The sequence below is a fragment of the Lytechinus pictus genome, chromosome 16 (genome assembly GCF_037042905.1).
Source record: "Lytechinus pictus isolate F3 Inbred chromosome 16, Lp3.0, whole genome shotgun sequence".
Classification (NCBI taxonomy): Eukaryota; Metazoa; Echinodermata; class Echinoidea; order Temnopleuroida; family Toxopneustidae; genus Lytechinus; species Lytechinus pictus.
The window spans coordinates 18,039,821-18,060,994 of NC_087260.1; the positions used below are offsets into that span (position 1 = coordinate 18,039,821).

The following is a 21,174-nucleotide window of genomic DNA, read 5'->3' on the forward strand; positions in this document are numbered from 1 at the left end:
CGGCATTCCTGGGGCCCGTTGCATAAAACTTTTTACCTGAGAAAACTCAGGTTGTCTTTACCGGAGTTTTTGCCCTGTGTTAAAGTCAATGGCAGAAATCAGACTAACCTTAGTTTTCAGTTTTTACCAGAGTTTTCTCAGGTAAAAAGTTTTATGCAACAGACCCCTGTTGTCACCAAGTTTAAACCTCATGGTTTTAATCATGAGTTAAACTTAATCTACCGCCATGTGAACATACATGTAACTTTAATAATGACTTTTGTCTTGTGCTTGATTGTACATATTTGCTCATTACACATTGAGTGGGTTTGCTGTCTGTGATCAATGCATCATTATGCCAGTCGTCTACATTGTTGTAAAAGGAGAACTGCACATCAATATTCTGTCATTAATAACACAAAATGTCAAGTCTTGATGATGTATTGATCAGAAAATGAATATTTCAAAGCGATATTCATTTACTGGGCACTGAAATTAAATATCATGAACCGTGCTTCTTTCTTTTGAGGCCAATTTTTTTTTTTTTTAATGAAGAGAGATACATGGGGTGTAATTATTCTGGTTACTGTGCAAACTGCAAAGTCTGTTTTCTCCTCCCTAATAAAAAAAGTGAAAATAGCTCACCCCCCCCCCCTGAAAGACGAATGAAAAAAGGTAATAAATTGGGTTGATCAATTAAGTGATAAAACTATATAGGCCTATAATTATATGTGGAGGTGAAACTCAGTGGTTGTCTTTCACCCCGCTATACATAATGACAACTACATCTTGTATACCCTGATAAATATTTGAATAGTACATTCACATCTACAAACCCCCCCCCACCTTCTGCTGCTGCCCCCCGCCCTCCCCCCACTCCCCCATCCATATGGTTACAACATACAAAGTAGAGCCTAGTATCCCTGTCATAATTTTTTTCAAATTGATGCATGCATTCGTAGAGGAGTGTCGCAAGCCTCGTCTGCTTTTCACCTTTTCCTGCAATTACTGGAAATTATCTGCACCGGGGGCCCCCTACAAGCGTGCTTTTCACGAGGATAGCAAGTCGCAATGCCCGTCTCCTTGTATTAACGGTCGACAGGCAAATTCAATAATGCATTTGGAAGGTAGATAGAGAATGCTTTCACCTGGCATGTGATCGTAGTGGTCCTTTTGAGAGAGGGGATGCGATGAAGAAGTGTTTTTCTTGGGACTTGAATAGATGAGGATATAGTGACTGTAAACAAAAACACTGTATAAAATCTGGGTTATTCCTGGGCCCTGTGAGACGATGTTTGGCGATTGATGGGATAATTGATTTGTATGACTGATTGTACATACAGTACTGTACATTCACTACTCATTGCAATCAAACCTATTAAACAAATAATTACTTACATTGTAGATTTGTGATACAGTGCCCTGGATAAATTCAAGTAATTCCATCACACTATTGTTTCATCTCAAAACCGAAGCTTTTGACACTTGCATGAAGAAAAATATTGTCATTCAGTTATATCCAATATTAAAAATCACTATGAAAATCATAAATAGCAACTTAGTTAAATAAATTCTTCTAATTACTCATGACTAGTCTGAAATCTCACAATATATTTAGTCTTTAAAGGGATCACTGCATCATGGCATAAAGAATAGATAGAATTGATTAATCTCAAAATACATTTTTTGTCTGGGAATGGTTTCTGTAATGTTTCCAATATAAAACTCCCAAACAATGTTTGTCTCCCACAGCTTCTCAAATGACAGTTACATGTATGTAACTAGTTTCCCAAATCAAAACCATTTGCAAATCTTATGCTCTTCAGCAGCTAGAAGGGTCCGATTTCCAGATTTATAATTCTGACTGAAATCAAGAAATGTAATCAAATCATTTTCAGTAGCTACCCTTTCAGTTTCAATCTGATAGCTATGTAATGCCATACTGATATTGAAAGTTTCAATTCATAACTTGTCTTTTTCATCTGGACCTCCTTTCACAAAAAAGTCCTAAGTACACGTTTTAGAAAAGCATTCTATTAGATCATGTGTATCTGATGAGTTCTCAATCACAAATATTTTTGATGGGTTTTACTCTAGTAACAGTTTATTTGTGAGAACTTACCCTGATATTTGAGATGTGGTTTTGAATAAATATTCCTCAACTTTTGTCTGGTTCCCATGCACCATAGACCTTTAGACCAACCTTTTTGATCAAGGAAATGTTAAGAGTTTTGAAGGAAGGACCCCCACCCCTCTGCATCCTGAAGATTGAAGTGATAAATTTCATATATCTTTTTGTGTTAAAAAAAAAAAAAGTTATCATGTATTATTGGAGAGATATGATGTCAATCTTATTTTATTTTAATAATTGTCTTTGTATGAGTTTTTTTTTTTTTTTTTTTTTTTTTTTGGGGGGGGGGTGGAAGGGGGGAGAGGGGTCTTGTACAAGGGCTTTTGCCCTTAAAATCAGGTATCACATGTCAGTGAAATAGAACATACATGTTCCCACTCTATTGGTAAAGATGTTGATAATGACCTTATGATGATGGGGTAAGGATGATGATGATTATGGTGATAATGATGATGTTGAAGATGATTGGTGATGATGATGATGATGATGATGGTTATGGTGATGTTGTTGATGATTGGTGATGAAGATGATGATGATGGTGATGATGATGATGAAGATGATGAGGAGGATGGTGACGATGTTGGTTCACATTTCACATTACATAATGCCAAGTGCTTATTGCTCTGTTACATGTACATGTACATGTATGTTCTGCCTTTATATGAATGAGAGAAATATTTTTATGTTGGACTGTATATGCATACAGTCATACATGTAGTTAACATATATGGGAATTACATCTACTTGTATAATCGATTATTGATGAATTTCTTATGAAGAAAAAATGAATGTGAATTAAAGGACAGATTAACTATTTCAACCTAATTTAATCTAAGACTAACACTTGTGTATTTAATCTCATTCTCAATCATTTCTAATATCCCCTCTATTTCTTTTATCCCATCAAACCTACAGGAAAAGCTAGAGATCATCGAGCCCGTTGCTTACGAGAACTACTTGACCCAGAAGCGCTCGCAACTCAGCAATGACCCTCTCCGGCTCATGCTACTGTTTCCCGTCGACGACGTATCGGTGAGTTAACTAGCACTTCTGTTCACTGTAGATAGGAAGAGGGGGGGGGGGGGTTCATCAAAGGGGACTGTGTTCACATTTGAAAAAAATAAAGTTTTTTTTCCAGTCGCACAAGTGAAAGCAATTCCAGACCTCTCAAAACGGATATTATTTGCAATTTCGTACCATCAGTTGATTTGGAGTTGGTTCTGTTGTTGTAAATGTAGTCTGCAAGCATAGACTCATATATTTGACACTTCAACTAATTAAACAGGTCTAGAGTGAAGACTAGAGTCCAAAGACACTGTCTGTGTCAATTGTAGCATTAACCAGGGTTGCTCTGGTGTAGTCTGCTAGCATAGTAGTGACACTACATGTAGATTCACTATGTGCTCTGGCTGGCTCTATGACACAGACAGAGGCCCATATTCTGAAGTCAGGTTTAACTTTACATAGACCATTGGTGATTGGTGATTGGTGGGGATTTTTTTACCTGATTGCTAAGAAAGCATGAATGCTTGTAAGCAAGCAACCAGAGGACCGACAGCTTAAGGTCCTCTCCGAAGGACCTGGTAATGAGGATTAATGCCTTACCAAAGGGCACTAGCGCACCAAGTGTGAATCGAACCCGGGTCACCAGAATACGATTCCCCCGCTCTACCGACTGAGCTATGGTCTATTCTCTGTGCTAAAATTATAGGAAGCCAAAAGTGTCAACATTTTTTTTAAGTTGTATGTTTCTTATGTTTACTGTGCTCTTTCCTGATTTATCGATGGTGAAGACAATCATCTATTTATACTTCCTAGACAATTATGAATGATTTGAGAGCCAAATTAGCTGAAATATGATATCTCTACTGTAGTGTTAGTGATGTATGTAACAATTGGCTATCCATACTTAAACCACAACTTTAAACCTGAGTTTAAGTTAAACCTGACTTCAGAATACAGGCCAGAGAGTTTGACGTCTAGTCTTCACTCTAGATGTGGTATAATTGGTTAAAGTGTCAAATGTGAGTCTGTGCTTGTAGACTAGCTCTGATGAATGCCATCAACATGCATAGAATCACTACACGCATACATACAGTAGATACTTTGAGCGTTGTGGCCCAGTGGATTAGTTTCCGGACTTTGAAACAGAGGGTCGTGGGTTCGAATCCCAGCCATGGCGTAATTTCCTTCAGCAAGAAATTTGTCTACATTGTGCTGCACTCGACCCAGGTGAGGTGAATGGGTACCTGGTAGGATTTATTCCTTGAATGCATATTAATATGGCGGCTCAGCTACAGCCGGGGTAATAATATGAAACCAAGTATCAAAGCGCAGTTGTTTTCATTGTTGATATAAATGGACATATTATTAATATTATTAATATTATATTACAGTAGATACTTAAAAACAAACTATCCCAAATTTGACTATTTCATGGTTTTACTGTATGATAATATCACAATGAGTATCTTTTTTTTTTGTGATGTCAGTACATGTATGTTCTAGTTTGAATAGTTAATATTGATTGGCTTTTATGCTTTTAGAATATATGTGCTATCAGGTATTTTGTAGCCATATTTGATGCAAATAACTGTAGTTTTTATTTATTCAACTTGAAATAAAAATCATTAGGTACATGTAAATGTAAATCATTCAACAGGATCAATTAGGTTAATATTTATTTTTTTAATCGTTCATTTCAATTACTTTGCATATTCACCCAAATCCGCCAATTGACCGAGATAGTCTGGACCATTCGGGTGTAAATTTGACATGTTTGTTTCCACACGGTTTGCTCCCAGCATTCCCCAGTGCACAGTGAAGGAAATAAGTACAAATTGATTGTAATTGGGGGGCATTTCCTCTTTAACCTTGGCCGTGCCCCCTCCTTCCTCAAAACATTTCCCCTAGGTACACTTGGACAAGTCAGATCTGGTTCATACCGAACTTGATACTTGCAGGCAACAGAAATAATTCGAAGTTGTATACATATTGGTTCTTTTACGCATTTCAATTTACTTGCGATAGGAACTAGCTTGCGTTCGGTTTCAGTTCAGATGTGATCCAATGGGATATACATTGAATATACTGTACATATGTCCTACTGTCATTTAAAAATAAGGGAGACATTTTTTTTTCATTGAATATATGCATCAAATCTGTCACTTTTGTATCTCTGCATGAAATCATGTTTTTTAGAGACTACATGTATAAGCACGTTTGATAAATACCTTATTCATTATTAATTTAGACCTACAATGTACATGTAATAGCATTCTTAATACGATTCATAAAACAGGTTTTTCATTAAAAAAATAAAATAATCTTTATTTCCTCACTTTATAGGTCTTTAAATACTCATTGGGCCACACTAATTCTGACTCCAATGTTTACACAACCCTCCCATGTGGGGGAAACGTGACCCCATTCATTTTTAATGCAAATCCTCAATGGATGATCTGAAATATTGATACCTCCTCTATCAAATAACTGATTTACCAGACACTTGTGGGGATATGCATCGGTCTGATCATTTTCATCCCAGACTACATGATCAAATTCTATTAACCCAAAAGAGGTATAATCTCTCCTTGAGGAGTCATCTGTTTTAGTTTGCTGTGCTAAACCCTTCACTAGAGGAAATTGGTCTGAGTATGCAGCCTCAAACCCCTGACATTGACTTGTGTACAGAAGTCTTTTGTTATAAACTTGCTTAAGACCGACTTATTGATCAAGATTTCAATCAGGGTCTGAGCATGCAGACTATGGTATCTGTTGGTTGTACTCAGCAGTTATACAGTATGACAAGCAATTGGAAAAAATATTAAATCATTGTCATTGCAGTTTTTTTTTGTTCTAGAATAAAGCCATACTTGAATTGATCATTAATTCCTCAGAATTGGCGATTAATTTATATTTAGAGTTGAATTATAAATTTCATAAAAGTGTCAACTTTCAAAACAGTTTGTATTATTTTTTTTTGGCACTAAACATGGAAAATTTGCTCACTATCTAATGTAGATGTTGACATATTATTGGAGCAATTTTCTTCAAAGCTCAACAACAGTGATAATATTTGTCTTTTTCTTTTAATTTCAAAGGTTACTTTAGATTTTAAATGGCTTGGAGAATGTTGCATCTTTTCAATTTTGTAACCACTTTTCAGTGCAATATCTTTAAAACACCAGAATAAAGAAAGTAGTCTTTTTCTTTTCAATATCTTTATAGATAATCCATTGCAAATAAATTTTCACTATTTCAACTGAGGATGTACATGTAGGTCAGCCTATTTCAATACCACAGGGTGATATAATATTTTACATTCATAGAAATAAAAGCTAATTAGATATAAATTTATGTCTGTGAGGAAATCATGGACACCTATACACGTCATAATCCCCCTAAAGTGTACTCCCTGAAAGTGCAATCTTAATTGGTTGATAAGTATACATAGCGATGTATGTCTGGGACTGCAATATTTGCAGAGAAATGATTTCATTTCAAAGTAGTATGTAGACCCTGTCAAAGGCTCTCCCCAAACAGGCTCGCATGTAGCACAGTGTATGTTGACAGTGACTCATTGCTCACATGATGTACAGGCAACATACACATGTACACACATTGACATTATTCTAGAGAATTACTTTAATTGGTTGGGGGGGGGGGTGGGAAGGGAAGCAAGAGGATTGTGAGATATATAGAGGGATGAGAAAATACAAAAATCTTGAAATAGAATATTTAAAGTTGAAATAAACATCAATATAGTAAAAAAAACTTTGGATACAGATCCAGGTTTTGCTTTGGTTGCATACTCCCTCCTTAATGAAATAGACTGACTTAAAAATTAGCTTGGTGTGTGAAACTGAAAGGAAACTATCCAAGGAGAGCTGTTGAATTTTAAGATGTTAGTTTTTTTATTTTTTGCAAAGAAAGGGTAACAGAAATTATATGAATTTTATTTTTGATATTTTCATCTAGGTTAACCCCTTTTATTAACAACCCCCTCCTCTCGCTCGCCCCAACAAAATGACTGAAGATAAATTACAGCATTGATACATACTGTAGCCCTAAAAAAAGAGAAAAAAAGAAAATAAGAATAGAACAATGATTCAAATACCAAGGCTTTTGCCTTTGTCTTGCATAATTACATGTATATTGCATACAGCGGACAATAATCTTGTTTGAAATGAAATCAATAATAGTATCTTGTTGGAACTATGTTTTACATGTAATATGTAAACAAGAGAAGTGTTCAATTATCGAACATGCTGGTGGCTCCGTATATTGAAAGATGGTTCCTCCTGCTAATGTCTACAACATTTGAAGTTACTCTCTTGATGTGTTCACACCTGGACCATGTTACATAAAACCTGTGATCAATTTCAAGCGATAAAAGATGCATATTGGTAATTTTGGTTGGCCCAGGTTGCATCACAATCTTGTCATTAGCTTACAAGCATGAAATAAAATGAACTTAAGATACGTGACCAAAATAAAAAAAATAGTTACAAAATTTATGTTATAATGATTAAATCAATGAGATTATTTAGCACTTTACACCGATGTTTCACAGCGATATTCATAAAAAAGTACCAATTAACTCTACTTACAAGTCATTCAAACAAAATAGATAATATTAAACAATGAATTAATCTACAGAATGCAATATATATTGTCCATTATGTATTAACATTAATATTGGTGCTGGATCTGAAAAGTGAGATTGGATCAGAAGATTAAATTGGCTTAACATTTGGTGTGAGATGTATTTTTGTGTTGTGTGAAAGCAGCCACACAGACACCAATCAATGTTCTTGAATGTGCAAGAAGATGTTTAATGTAAACAAACCATATTTCAGTCTGGAACCTCTGATGTATGAGTCTTTGTCTGGAGGACGAGACAGACCTAAGAGGGGATGTGTGACGGATATTAGAGATGGGGGCGGAGACAAAGAACATCTTTAATATAACATCTTCTTTGCCTCATTCTTCCTCCCCGAGGGCAGATGGGAGAATTCATCTGATTGTTTAAGGGTATTGATGATTGTTCTGTGAATGACGATTGGTATAGGTGTTAGCCCCATGTGTGAAATCTAATACCTCAGTAATTAACATGATAGTCGCACCATTTGATTCTTTGTCATCTAGGATCATGATGCCTTTGTTTCAGTGGTACTTCGTAATTTTCAAAGGATGTAATTGAATAAGCCTGTACCGGTAATTGCATAGTATCCATGCACACTTTGCCACTCTCGACCCAGGTGCTAAATGGGTACCCGGTAGGATGTGAAAGTCATTGTAGCTTGTCCAGTACTGTGTGTGCCTCACCGGCGACTGACTGGAATACACCCCAGGGAGTGGAGGATGTGCACACATTGTGTGCGGGAATGACTGATTGAATCTGATGACCGGGGTAATAATATATCTGTAAAGCAAATAGACACGTCGTTCCGATGTATCAAGCGCTATATAAAAGCGGATAGGTATTGTTATTATTAGTAATTGATATGAAGAAAATATTCAGTTGATTTATTAGATCACAGGATAATTCATAAATCACTATTGGAAGTGAATCCTGGTATGCTCCATATAAGGATGGGCTGAGCCCCGGGGGGGGCACTCGACCAAAAAAGTGGTAGGGGTGTGCCGCGGGTTAGACAAAAAACGGGGGCCTTGGAGCGGGCTCATTGTAGAAAGGAGGGTCCTCGGAACGAGCTTTGGAACTACAAATGTTTGTGAAAACGGGGGTCCTTGGAACGGGTCGCCTGTGTGCGAGTGCGTATGCATCCCTATGGAACGTACATGCAGCTAGCCCGGCGGCACGACTGACGGGCGCGCTAGCGGAGAGGCGATGGTCGGACAGCGAACTGCGGCCGCTTTTTACCAAAATTGCGACCGGAACGGCGTAACGGAAAATATGCGAAGCCCTGGAGCGGATTTTTTTTCTTCTTTTTATCTCGAGAAGAAGAAAATGCTATGCTCTGGAGCGGCTTTCTATGTTCTTTTTCTCAATAAGACAAAAATGCTATGCCTCGGAACGGAAATTTGAGTGTAAAAATGGGGGTCCCCTCCGCGGCACATACCCACTATGCATTATATACTGAGTGCCCCCCCCCCCCCCCGGGGGCTGAGCAACAATGTTCTGTGGCTTGGTTCAAAACAAGATTGAAAAGAGGCTAAGGGGGTCTGGCTTTGTACACGAGGCATGCCGCTTCAAATGTCACAGCGATTTGGTACGTTTCAGGATGAGCGATATTGGACACGTTTTCTGACATTCCAATCCGTCGTCATTCTTCAGCTATCATGATGCTTAGAATTGGCGGATGGTAGGACATTCATGATCAGAGCGAAAGTTGTTTGTCTGGAACAGTTCTGTCTTCGAGCAGCTAGGGATTTCCTTCTTTCTACCTTACACTCTAAAAAATGTTGGGCAACATACGGTCCACACAACAATTGGTTAAAACTTTATCCAATTCTGGGTAGTTTTACACCAATAATATGTGCTTTGGGTGAAAACTACACAGTATTGGTTGAAAACTACCCAGAGTTGGATAAATTTTTTAACCAATTGTTGTGTGGACCGTATGTTGCCCAACATTTTTTAGAGTGTAGTACTGAGAGAAATGGGGGGGGGGGTTGAGGTTCTGACTTGCTATTTCTCCCGGAAAGTGCACATAAAAATTAGACCAAATGCTATGTTCTGTAAATAAGACAGTACTTACTTTCATTACTATTCTGGGATCAACTAGGAGCAGAGATGGGATGGAAAGTGATGAGTAATGATACGGACTGAGTTTAGATATAAAATAGACTTGTAGTTTGAACCATTAAATTATTCACAATATTAAGAATTTAAACTTTTCCTTTGGGTGATTTACTTTATAGTTATTGATGCACAGGTGCTAATTGATAAAATCATCTTAGCTAATGATCTTGATTTCAGGAGAGGGAGGGGGATACATGTTCCATATTAAAAGGCTAAAATCCTAGTCTACCACTACTTGCGCAATTCTGTGTCGTTGTGGAATGCAAATAGTGATCAAACACGGACTTTGCGAAGGGAGGAGGATGTCGCCCGAAATAGGCAACTACATGTACATGTACTTTGAGTCTATCCCAACGCAATAATGCCCACACCTATAACTTACCAGCAGATGATGGAAGATTCTGTTTCAATTTTGCGAGCATTCCAGAATCTCTACGAGACATTTAAGGTTTTCATTAGATGCCGAGAACAATTTTGATCGAGGATGGAGTGGTAGTGTGACTTATTGGTGAAGGATTGCCAAAAGTGAAACAGTAGACAGTTTGAGAATATATATTGAGATGCAAAAGGGATCTAATGCATTCTTAAACTATTCTACTTTATATACAGCAGAGGAGAAAATGTGACATTTTTATGAGATGCAAAAGGACTTAAGGCATACGCTTGAAATGCTTAAGTAATCATGCACCTGCAGTGAGCAGAGAGTTCTTAAATGTGTAAAAAGGATATTAAATACACGCTCCAGATTTTGCATGAATAAGAATTATTCTTGCTTACTTTATAATCAGAATCTTGCGCTCTACATGAAATGCAGCATAACTACCCTGTCTTCAGCAGAGCAGCTGTTCTGAATGCTCTGCATTTCAAGGAGTAAATTCCTGCCTTATCCCCATTTACCCAACCTTGGTTGAGTGTGGTACAATATGGACAAATTTCTTGCTGAAGGAAATTAACACTAGGGGGATGTTTCACAAAGATCTAAGTATGAATTAGAGTCGCATTTGAATGCCTCCATGTAGTTGCGTGCAGTATAAAAGGCATGACCGCATTGGTCAGATCATGCCAAGATCATGCCAATATTAGTTTATCATTACGCATTGCATATGTATGCGTCGGCATTTAAGGGCAGCTCTAAGTCATACTTAAATCTTTCTGAAACACCCCTCTGGAGTAGGATTTGAACCCTGACCCTCTGGTTAAGAGATATGAGCCAGAACCACTGCACCATGACAACTCCATCAAAAAATCATAAGACGATGTATTAAAGAGGGAAAGGGCTTTCATGCATTTTATGTAGTTATTGAATCAACAAGACCTACATATTGGCTCAAACTAAATTTTAATGTGAATTTTAATTTTATTTTTTCTTGACATATATAGGCGTCGACTATCCCTCGGACGTTACGTACCACCTGCTCGACAGTGCCAGACAGCGCATTGAGGGAAGCTACTGCCAACTTTGTCAAAGAGGTGAGAAATTATTTCAAAGTACGAAAAAAATATCAAAAGCCAGAAGAAAATTAAAGTAAAGTTTGATATTATAGTAATTGGTATTATATTTTTTATGTACTATTTCACAAATGTATGCAGTGACCAGTTTGTAATTTTAATGAGTGATTTTGTGTAATTTTGTTTTAGTTGATGACCATTTGATTTGCACCCACTCTCAATGATGCTTTGTTAAATAGTTTTTTTATGGTAAGGCTGCTTTGCCCCTATGAACCTTTTATCTTATATAGACTTTCAGAAAACAATACTTTAAAATCTTCCAGTTCCATGACTGGAGTAGTTACATGTATGTGCACCCCCCACAATTTTTTTATTAAAAAATAATAAAATAAAAATGGAAATGATCAGGAATCAATGCTTTTCTTAGAGAAATTCCCATTTTAAACTTGTCTATATATCAATCTTTAATTACATTTTTCACACAATGCATGTATACAATGTAATTATATTTTGTGAAATAATTTTTGTTTCAGCCCTACAATAAATTTGCATGTTTTTTTTTTTTAGTGTATAAACAGCTATACATCAGAATGGAGAGTCATCAACAACAAATATGCTGCCTATTCCGGGAGTTATCAAGGTTTACCAAAGTAAGATAGTTGATTTCATTTTCAATGATGATGGTGATGATGATGGTGGTGATGATGATGATGATGATGGTGATGATGATGGTCATGATGATGATGATGATGATGGTGATGATGATGATGATGATGATGGTGATGATGATGATGATGATGATGGTGAAGATGATGATGGTGAAGATGATGATGGTGATGATGATGATGATGGTGATGATGATGATGATAGTGGTGAAGATGATGATGGTGAAGATGATGATGGTGATGATGATGATGATGGTGATGATGATGATGATGATGGTGAAGATGATGATGGTGAAGATGATGATGATGATGGTCATGATGTTTGTGATGATAATTATAGTAATAATGAAAATAGTGATGATGATGATAATAGGCATTTATATAGTGCCATCTATCTAGAAATATTCTATTCCGAGGCGCGTTATTATTATTATTACCCCAGCTTTAGCTCGAGCTGCCTTTCTGCGCTCATGCATTCAAGGAATTAATTCTGCCGGGTACCCATTCACCTCACCTGGGTTGAGTGCAGCACAATGTGGATGAATTTCTTGCTGAAGGAAATTACGCCATGGCTGGGATTCGAACCCACGACCCTCTGTTTCAAAATCAGAAGACTAATCCACTGGGCCACAAGGCTCCACATGATGATGATGATCATGCTGATGCTGCTGCTGCTGTTGATATTGATGATGATGATGGTGGTGATGGTGATAATGATGTTGATGAGGAGGAGCATTGTAATCTTCCCTAGTAGAAATTCTTTGAATCCTATTTGAAGCCTTTTTGACAGAAAACGCAAATCTAAAAGTTTGTGAGCCACCTTTCATCTACTCTTGTGAAATTTTGAAACACTCCCCACATTAGGTGTACATGTACATATAGGACTTATTCTTGGCTTGAAAATGCCCAGATGATTGGATGAAAGCTTGCCTGAAAATTTTTCACGTCAGTATATACATGTATTTTCAAAATTATTTTTAGTCTTTTTTTTTAATTCTTGCAGCTACCGTATGCCAGACAGACTACCCTCACAGCAATATGAAGTTGACGAGACAGACGAGAATAAACAGGACGATTCCCTCCTATCTCCGTCAGGGAGTATATGCAAGCAAGGCTTCCTTCACAAAACACCTTTTGGAAGCAAAGGAGATATACAATTTATGAGGGTAAGTATTCATCAGAAAGTACAGTCATAAAATATGAACTTAATGATGGTGGTTTTGAGGAATGCAATTAAACAAGGCAATTCCCTCCTATTGGCCGTCAGGGAGTAGATGCAAGCAAGGCTTCCTTCACAAAACACCTTATAGAAGTAGAGGAGATTATCTGAGATGTTTCATTTATGAGGGTAAATAGTAGTCATATTATTCCTTTTAAATTCATGAAAAATTTGAATATCAAAGTTATGTTTTAGATAATGAAAAAGAAAGTGGTGATGATGATGAGGAATAGCATTTACATTGCATCATTATCTGTCAAATGTTTTAAGGTGCCTTCCAATATACAATATTTCAAGGCACATGTCATTAGCAGTGAAAATTTCCATGCATGCCTCACAGCACTGCAATTATAAGAAAATAAATTCTTGCATTGTTTTTCAATTTAACTCAGTTATCCCAACTGTCTGCCAAAATGAAACTAAATAAATTTGGGTAGCAGCAAAAAAAAAAAAAAAAAAATCTGAAATTTCAACTTTAAAATAATTGTACATCACACACCCCTTTCATGCAATAACTTTAAATGAAACTGTCCTATATTCTACACCTCTGTTTTTACACTGAGGACACTATAGGCGGTGCTGCACCATCCCGAGTTTGCTCAATCTCGAGATTTTAGCCCGATCGGCCCTCTTCGCGATTAAATTTTGATATTCAAGAAACTCCGTCTCCACCATCGCAAAAAGAGCGATTCCTGCTCGAGCGAGGCATCGTTGCATTATGGTCTGACGCCGTGAATAAATAATCCCGAGTGCGTCTGCACCTACGAATTAGCGCGATAATTCGTAAAATAGCGCGCTATTTTTCAAATAATCTCAAGTTGACTTGGGATTGCGATCTCGAGATTAATCCTACGAACTAGCGCGATAATTGCGTCTCCATTGCAAATAATCTCGAGATTGTTCAGATCGGGATAATTTGCCGGATCAAAAATAGCGCGCTAATTTGAAAACTCGGGATAGTGCAGACGGCCCTTATCTCTCTCCACATGTGGTAAAGTGTTAACACCCTCTTCTTGGTTCCCCCTATTTTGTGAAAATCCCCCAAAGCCAGCCGGAAGAAGGATGGTGGAATGAATAGCGTACTGAACCCACCGATAATCGATTGCACTTTACAACCATGTTTCACCGTTCAGTATATAGCCACCCATCTTCTGGTACACCGGCGTACCTTTAGCATTAATAATGCAAGATGCCAATCAGAAGGGAGACAAATATGTCATCCCAGTTTTAGGTCTAAAATGTCAGGCTTGTCAGTCATACAAAAGTAGTTTTATGGGTGTTATGGTTAATGAAAGTGTTCAGTGATCGTAAAATATCATAGGATGGGATGTCTAAAAATGTAATATTCACTGTTCTGCTTGTGGGTTTTACACAAAAAATAAACCCCCTCAAGTGACTACGAATGTTTATTGTTTTTGTAATAATAATATTTGCCAATTTTCAATTAATGAAATGCCACCAATAATTGTGAATGTTCAGAGAGCTCTATGTAATTCATGTGTTTTCAAATATTTGAAAGGGATTTTCAAATGTTGCTTGCAAGAATGTGTTGTACACAGCCACCTGAGACGGATTCATTTGGGTCGATTATTGCTTTGCTGAGTTTCATATGTGCTGTTTGAGTAGAGTGCAGGGAACTCGCCAAATAGAGTGCCTTTCATAGCTGTCATATATAATGTTTGCAATGCTAAGTGAATAGATTACATAGGCCTACAGTGTAGGAGTATCTTACTCTTACTTTTTTACTCTGATTTCTTATCTTATCTAGTTTTCTTAATTCTTTTGCAATGATAACACTCCATAATAAATCCCTCCTGTCTTCAATATTTCCCCTCATTATTCCTCTTGCCATTCCCCTTTTCCTTCCTCTTTCCCTTCCCCTCGTCCTTCCCTCTCTCTTTCACATTCTTCTTCATCTGATCATCCTTATTTTCCTTTTATCCTTTCATCCATCCATCCGTCCGTCCGTCCGTCCATCCATCCATCCATCCATTCATCCAAACATCCATTGATTTAGTTATCCATCCATCCATTCATACACCCATCCCTCTATCAATTGTTCTTTCCTTCCTTCAATTCATCCATCCATTTATCCATCCATCCTTCTCTCCTTCAATCCATCTCTCCATCCATCCATCCATCCACCCACCCATCCACCCATCCACCCACCCACCCACCCACCCACCCACCCACCTTCCTTTCCATCCAAAGTCTTGGATGCAGCCCTCTCAGGTCGTCGTACTATGCATGGTTTTGTTGTTATGAGAAAATGGTAGGATGATGCATTGAAGGATCTATACAAGGCAACGCTTTCAAAAGATAAATAGTAAAAGCACACTCGGCCTAAAATACACAGCTGTACGGTAACTACTGTATACTGTATCATGTCGATGCACTGTACATTGTCACTGCTCGGTGTTGAAGCAAATATTAGCTGGACGCTACCTACAGTATAATGTGAAGAATCTCCAACGCTAAATTCATCTAGACATTTTGACTTGATATTAATTTTCAAATAGGATTTGATCATTTAAAGGTTTAAAACATAGTCAAATCTTCATTCAAGAGCACTTTTGAAAAATAATAATACCACATTTTGAAGAAAAAAAATTGAGTGTTATGATTATCAACAGGGGCGAAATTGAAAAACAACCTGTTCTTGCATGCACAGTTATTATCAGTATTCTTTGTCACTGTTTAGGGAGGGGGGAGGGGTGCATGAAGACACTTTTCCATAGGCTGTTGTACAGAAGTTAAAATGCAAGGGGGGGGAGGGGACATCCTATGTTTTCTAGAAAAAAAGATAGCTATCACCTGATTACTTTTATATTCATCTCAGCTCTATAAACATACTTTTTTTTATATATAGCGATTTGTTATTATGAAAATGGAACACCAAATCTTGTTCTCAAGCAAGATTAGCAATGTCGGATTTTGTGACAGTTCTCAGTTGCCAGGGAGCAATTGGCGGTGAATGTTAATATATGCGCAGACTGGTTTAATTTAGATGATTGGTACACCGTAGGGGGTGCTTCCCACCAAGAATGTTTCCTCTTAATCTTAAAGACGATACCAACCTTAAAAGTCTGGCATTTCACAATCCAGGGACATAAAAACAGATTCTGATTAATGATAATTTCCTTCAACAACAATGAACTTGGAAGACAGGAGTCTTATTTTTTCTCATAAAGTGAAAGATTTTTTGGTGAAAAAAATGATTAAACAACAACCCATCTTGCACGTTCATATGTATGGTTCTTAGGATATGTTGTGTATAAGCACAGCACGCAGCCTTATTGAAACTTCAGAACTTCTAATACAGTATAATGAATGTTTATATGTACATGTTACACACCTGAAAGTAAAAAAAAAAACATTTTGGAACCTACAGCAGCAGTTCTTTCAGTTGATCATGTTTTTAATAATTTTGGAATGTAATGTAGTTTATTATGTTATTATTATTTATCTGTATGATGTGTTTCATGATGACGCTGTTTGATTTTTTTCCTTATTTGCAGTCTTACAAGAGGAGATTCTTCTACCTGAAGCAGTTGGCTGATAGGTCCTTTCTGCTGGAATACCACAAAGATGAAAGGAGCACGGAAGCAAAAGGCAATATGTACCTTGACTCTCTTTTGGAAGTTACAAAGGTAAGGAATTGATTCTTTGTGATGGAACTTGAATGATTTAATAATTTGATATAGGAGACCACACCACTTTTTTACCAGTGGAAATATAGTGGACACAAGGTAACACAATGATCTTGGTAAAGGGGAGACAAAACAAGAAAGTGAGAAGACAAAGAGTAGAGAAAGTGTAGACAAATGATGACAAGAAAGATAGAAGATAAAAAAATGACTATGACTAGATGAGACAAATAAAAAGAAGTTGGCAGAGGTTAGTAAAATGTTAACAAATACTCAACAAACACTTGACAAATACATGTACTAAACAAATACTAGATAATAGTAGACAAATAGTAGACAACTAGTAGACAAATGCTAGACAAATACTAGACAAGTACTAGACAAATAGACAAGTAGACAAAGAGAAAGCAGTGTCGAATAATAGACGAAGTAGACAATATCTGCTCCTAGGATGAAGATCACTTATCTTTGGCAGACCATTACCGAGGCCAATAAGGCACCCCTACAGTTGTTTACTGTAACCCTATAGAAGTAAACTCTGCCAACTTCTATATTTGTTACTGAGACAACCACCCAAAATTATGAAAATAACAGCTCTCAAATATGTTTCTAAACATGATAATGTTGCCTTAAATGCAGGCAATCACTAGCAGATCTCATTGCAAAGATGAAATGCGTGAAAGAGACATTTTAAAGCAGCTTTCATTGATATGCATTCTGTATGTAAGAGTCAATGACATTGGATGCGTCTTAAAGACTGATGAGTCGCCAAAAGGGTTTACCTCAGACAAGGCTGTCCTCGGGGACCACAGGGACCAGATGGTTAGGTGAATGGATGAAGACGGAAAACAGGATCCTCTTCTCATTAGGGTCTAAGTGAGAAGAATTTCACTTTGAATGAGATGGGGTAGGATTGCTAAAGGGCAGATTAAAGATGGATTTGATGCGGGGGGGGGGGGGGAGTGGGGGTAGTGTAGGGTAGGCTGGAAGCATGGAGTTATACATGTATGTAGGGCACTGTCCTGCTATCAGTACGTGAACATGAATGATGAACATCCATTCATGGAGTATAAAGCCCCTTTCTTTTTTGTCTGTTCGTCCATGTCCTTAACTCATAACATGCCGCTGTCATCACTCTGCACCAAATAAAGTCCCATAGATTTGTGATTTAGCAGTTTTATTTACAGGTGAATCAACTGTTTATTTTTCCAATGTTTGTATTTATTGCCTGTAAAATAGTTACTTACTTGTCACATTCATCTCAATTTTTAATTAAAATTCCACATGCCTTAATACTGAAGCCATGATAGATAAATTTGAATCTCAAAGCAGAGATGTATCAGGAGTTCATGACAAATCATTTTGATTTAAGGAGATTCCACTACATTCATTTATATTTTTTTATATTGAATTGCCCCATGGTGCCTCTCCCTGTATGTCAGCAAAAGAAGAAAAAAAATGAACAATTAATTCCAGATTCCTACAAAATTATTTTGATTATTATTACTGGTTTTGAATAGTGCACAATTTACATATTCATTAAAATTACCTCCTCAGCACCTCAATTGATTGTTGGGAATGTTGATACCCCTCCCTTTCTCTCTTACAACAGAGGCTTACAGACTATTTTCTCTGAATATAACCTAAATAATTTTGTTTGAGGGATATCGAGGAGAATTCAGCAAAATTGAAAATCAATGCTTAGCTGTGCATGTCCGTGGGAGTTTCAATATACCCCCTGGTAATGGTTTATTCAAACCATATTTAGATGACCTTTTCAAGATTGCCTTTATAACAACATGAACATGCTGTGGCATTTATAGAGAATAAAGGGAGGAGAAGTCTCCAGAGAGTTTGGCTGAAGCAGAATAAAGATTAATGATCAGTGATGATGACTATGATTGTGGTGACAAACTGACAACAATGATGATGGTGATGACGGCGATGATGGTGATGGTTGTGGTGGTAGTGATAAGGATGATGATGGTGATAATGATTGTTGTGATGGTGAAGATGGTGAGATAGTAATGATGATGTTTATGGTGATGATGACTATGATGATGGTGATGATGATGCTTGTGATGGTGGTGGTGATGATGATGATGATGATGATTATGGCTATGATGAGGATGATGGTTGTGATGGATGTGATCAGTAGTTATGTTTGTGGTGGTAGTGACACTGACTTTTATAATGATGGTGATGAAAAAAATATTTGAACAATGGTGATGATAATGATGGTGATGACGATGACAATAACAATGACACAGGGCAGGTAATACATGGATTGTATACTACATGCATATTCCTCTATTCTAAAGCAAATCCCAGGTTTCCCAAAGAGCTGTGCTTTAATTTTCATTTTAAAATACATGATGAATAATGATGATCCCTGTGGCTATTCTAAGTTTTGAGTAGCACTCAAGCAGATGCTTGACTGCTTTAAATGTTATTTGTGTGATGAAATCATAGAAAACTTTATTAAGACTGCATACACATTTGTTGGAAAAAATATAGTCTGAACTGTTTGAAATATGTATTACATGTAATTTCATTATACAATCTTTGTTAGAAACATTGGTAACATTTGTCCATATAGTAAATGGATGAAAATTCAAATTCCTTGAAAATTCTGAAAGAAGTGCCATAAAGGCTAATTCAGTAGATACTTTGTAACATGATTATTTGAATCAGTAATTGGATAAGCAAAAGGTAATGTTAATTTGAATTCATTTCTGTGAACTTTTTTGTCAGGAAAACTTTTAGTGAAATAGTATTCAATGATAGGAATCTGAGAATGGGTAAACATTGGTTAGAATGTTGCAGCTGGCTATCCATTAAAATTTCTAAAACCTTTTCTGTGTCATGCTTCTTGTCGAGGATCGTGCTATTCCATCATGGTTACCCCAGTTCTATAAAAAGACTCAAATCAAGATCCGTTTCCCCCTTCTGGCATAGCACCGCTCGGGACCTCTTACGTCAAACAGACAAAACAATACCCGGCTGTCAGCGAGAAAATCGCACATGATCTTGTTTTTATGATCCCGCACACCGATATCCAATAAAACGGGCAGCTCATTTTCATGATGACACTGGTGGAACACACGAGGGCTTATATCTGCCTTCGGGGTACGCACATCCCATCATGCAAAGTCCAGTCGCCTTCCTAACCATCGCTACCTATTCCCAAGCATGATGAGGGGTTGGGAAGGGGAGGAAAAAAATTACCGGCAGACGATGGCTGATGAAGAATTAACAAAGTGACTAGAACGTGAGTGGGAGTACTTTGAGATGTCAAGCAGTAACTATATGTACTTACATGTAAAATCCTAACCTGCTTTTAATGAACTGGTGTATAAAGGACAAGGAGATTGGGTGTGTAAAAATTAGATGTACATTTATTAATTGGATACAGTTCTTATACATGTGGATGTCTAATTATGTGCTTTTTGACAAGAGGAGGGCTCCTTGTGAATGTGAAATTTACACTTGTTTTTTTATTGGGGGGAGGGTAGGGGTCTCTTTCAGTAATGTAGCTCTCAAAGATTTCCATCCTTTGAAACATTTCATTATCCTCCTCCTCCTCATTACCACCACCATCACCACCATCACTATCATCATCATCATAATCAACATAGTTATCACCGACCACCACCCGACAATTATCATCATCATGGTCATCATCATCATTATCACTATCATCATCATCATCATCATCATCATCATCAACATCATCATAATCATCATCATCATCATCATCATCATCATCATTACCACCACCACCACCATCATCATCTTCATCATCATTGTCATCAACATTATTATCATCATCATCATCACCATCATCATCATCATCATCATCGTCACCATCATCATCATCGTCATTGTCATCATCATTCCACATCGGTTTCCCTACATTAACATCTACTGAAGATAAGAGTGGACATGTTTACATATTAATATATTCTGTACTGGTGTATATGTGCATGTATGCCATTGCTTTGTGGTTTTTTCTCATAAAGCCTAGGGCCCCATCTTACAAAAGAGTGTGATTTGTCTCATCAAGCTCATCTAATCTTATCTGAATCTTAACTGATTAAACCCTACACCTCTGATAAATTTGGCTTGTAAAATCATATTTAATGGTTGATGGGTTAATATTCTAAATTACCAATAAATTTGCTCAGTGTGACACAATCCTTATAAACTATCGGGGGAGGGTTGAAGGTTTATCACAGCGGTAGAATGCTTGTAATCAGTAGACCTTTTCGGCTCGTCGACCAGCTAATTTGTGACGGAATTTGACCATGCCTCCC

The 21,174-nt window shown here is 37.1% G+C and overlaps 1 protein-coding gene across 1 annotated transcript in view; it reads left to right on the forward strand.

Annotated features, from left to right (window-relative positions):
• LOC129278699 (dedicator of cytokinesis protein 9-like) overlaps positions 1–21,174 on the forward strand; it is a 68,504-nt gene that overhangs the window by 17,257 nt on the left and 30,073 nt on the right. Inside the window, exons 2-6 of the mRNA XM_064110940.1 lie at positions 3,026–3,142; positions 11,259–11,348; positions 11,895–11,977; positions 12,996–13,158; positions 16,730–16,861. Coding sequence (XP_063967010.1) covers positions 3,026–3,142; positions 11,259–11,348; positions 11,895–11,977; positions 12,996–13,158; positions 16,730–16,861 — 585 coding nt within the window. The remainder of the gene's footprint in view (positions 1–3,025; positions 3,143–11,258; positions 11,349–11,894; positions 11,978–12,995; positions 13,159–16,729; positions 16,862–21,174) is intronic.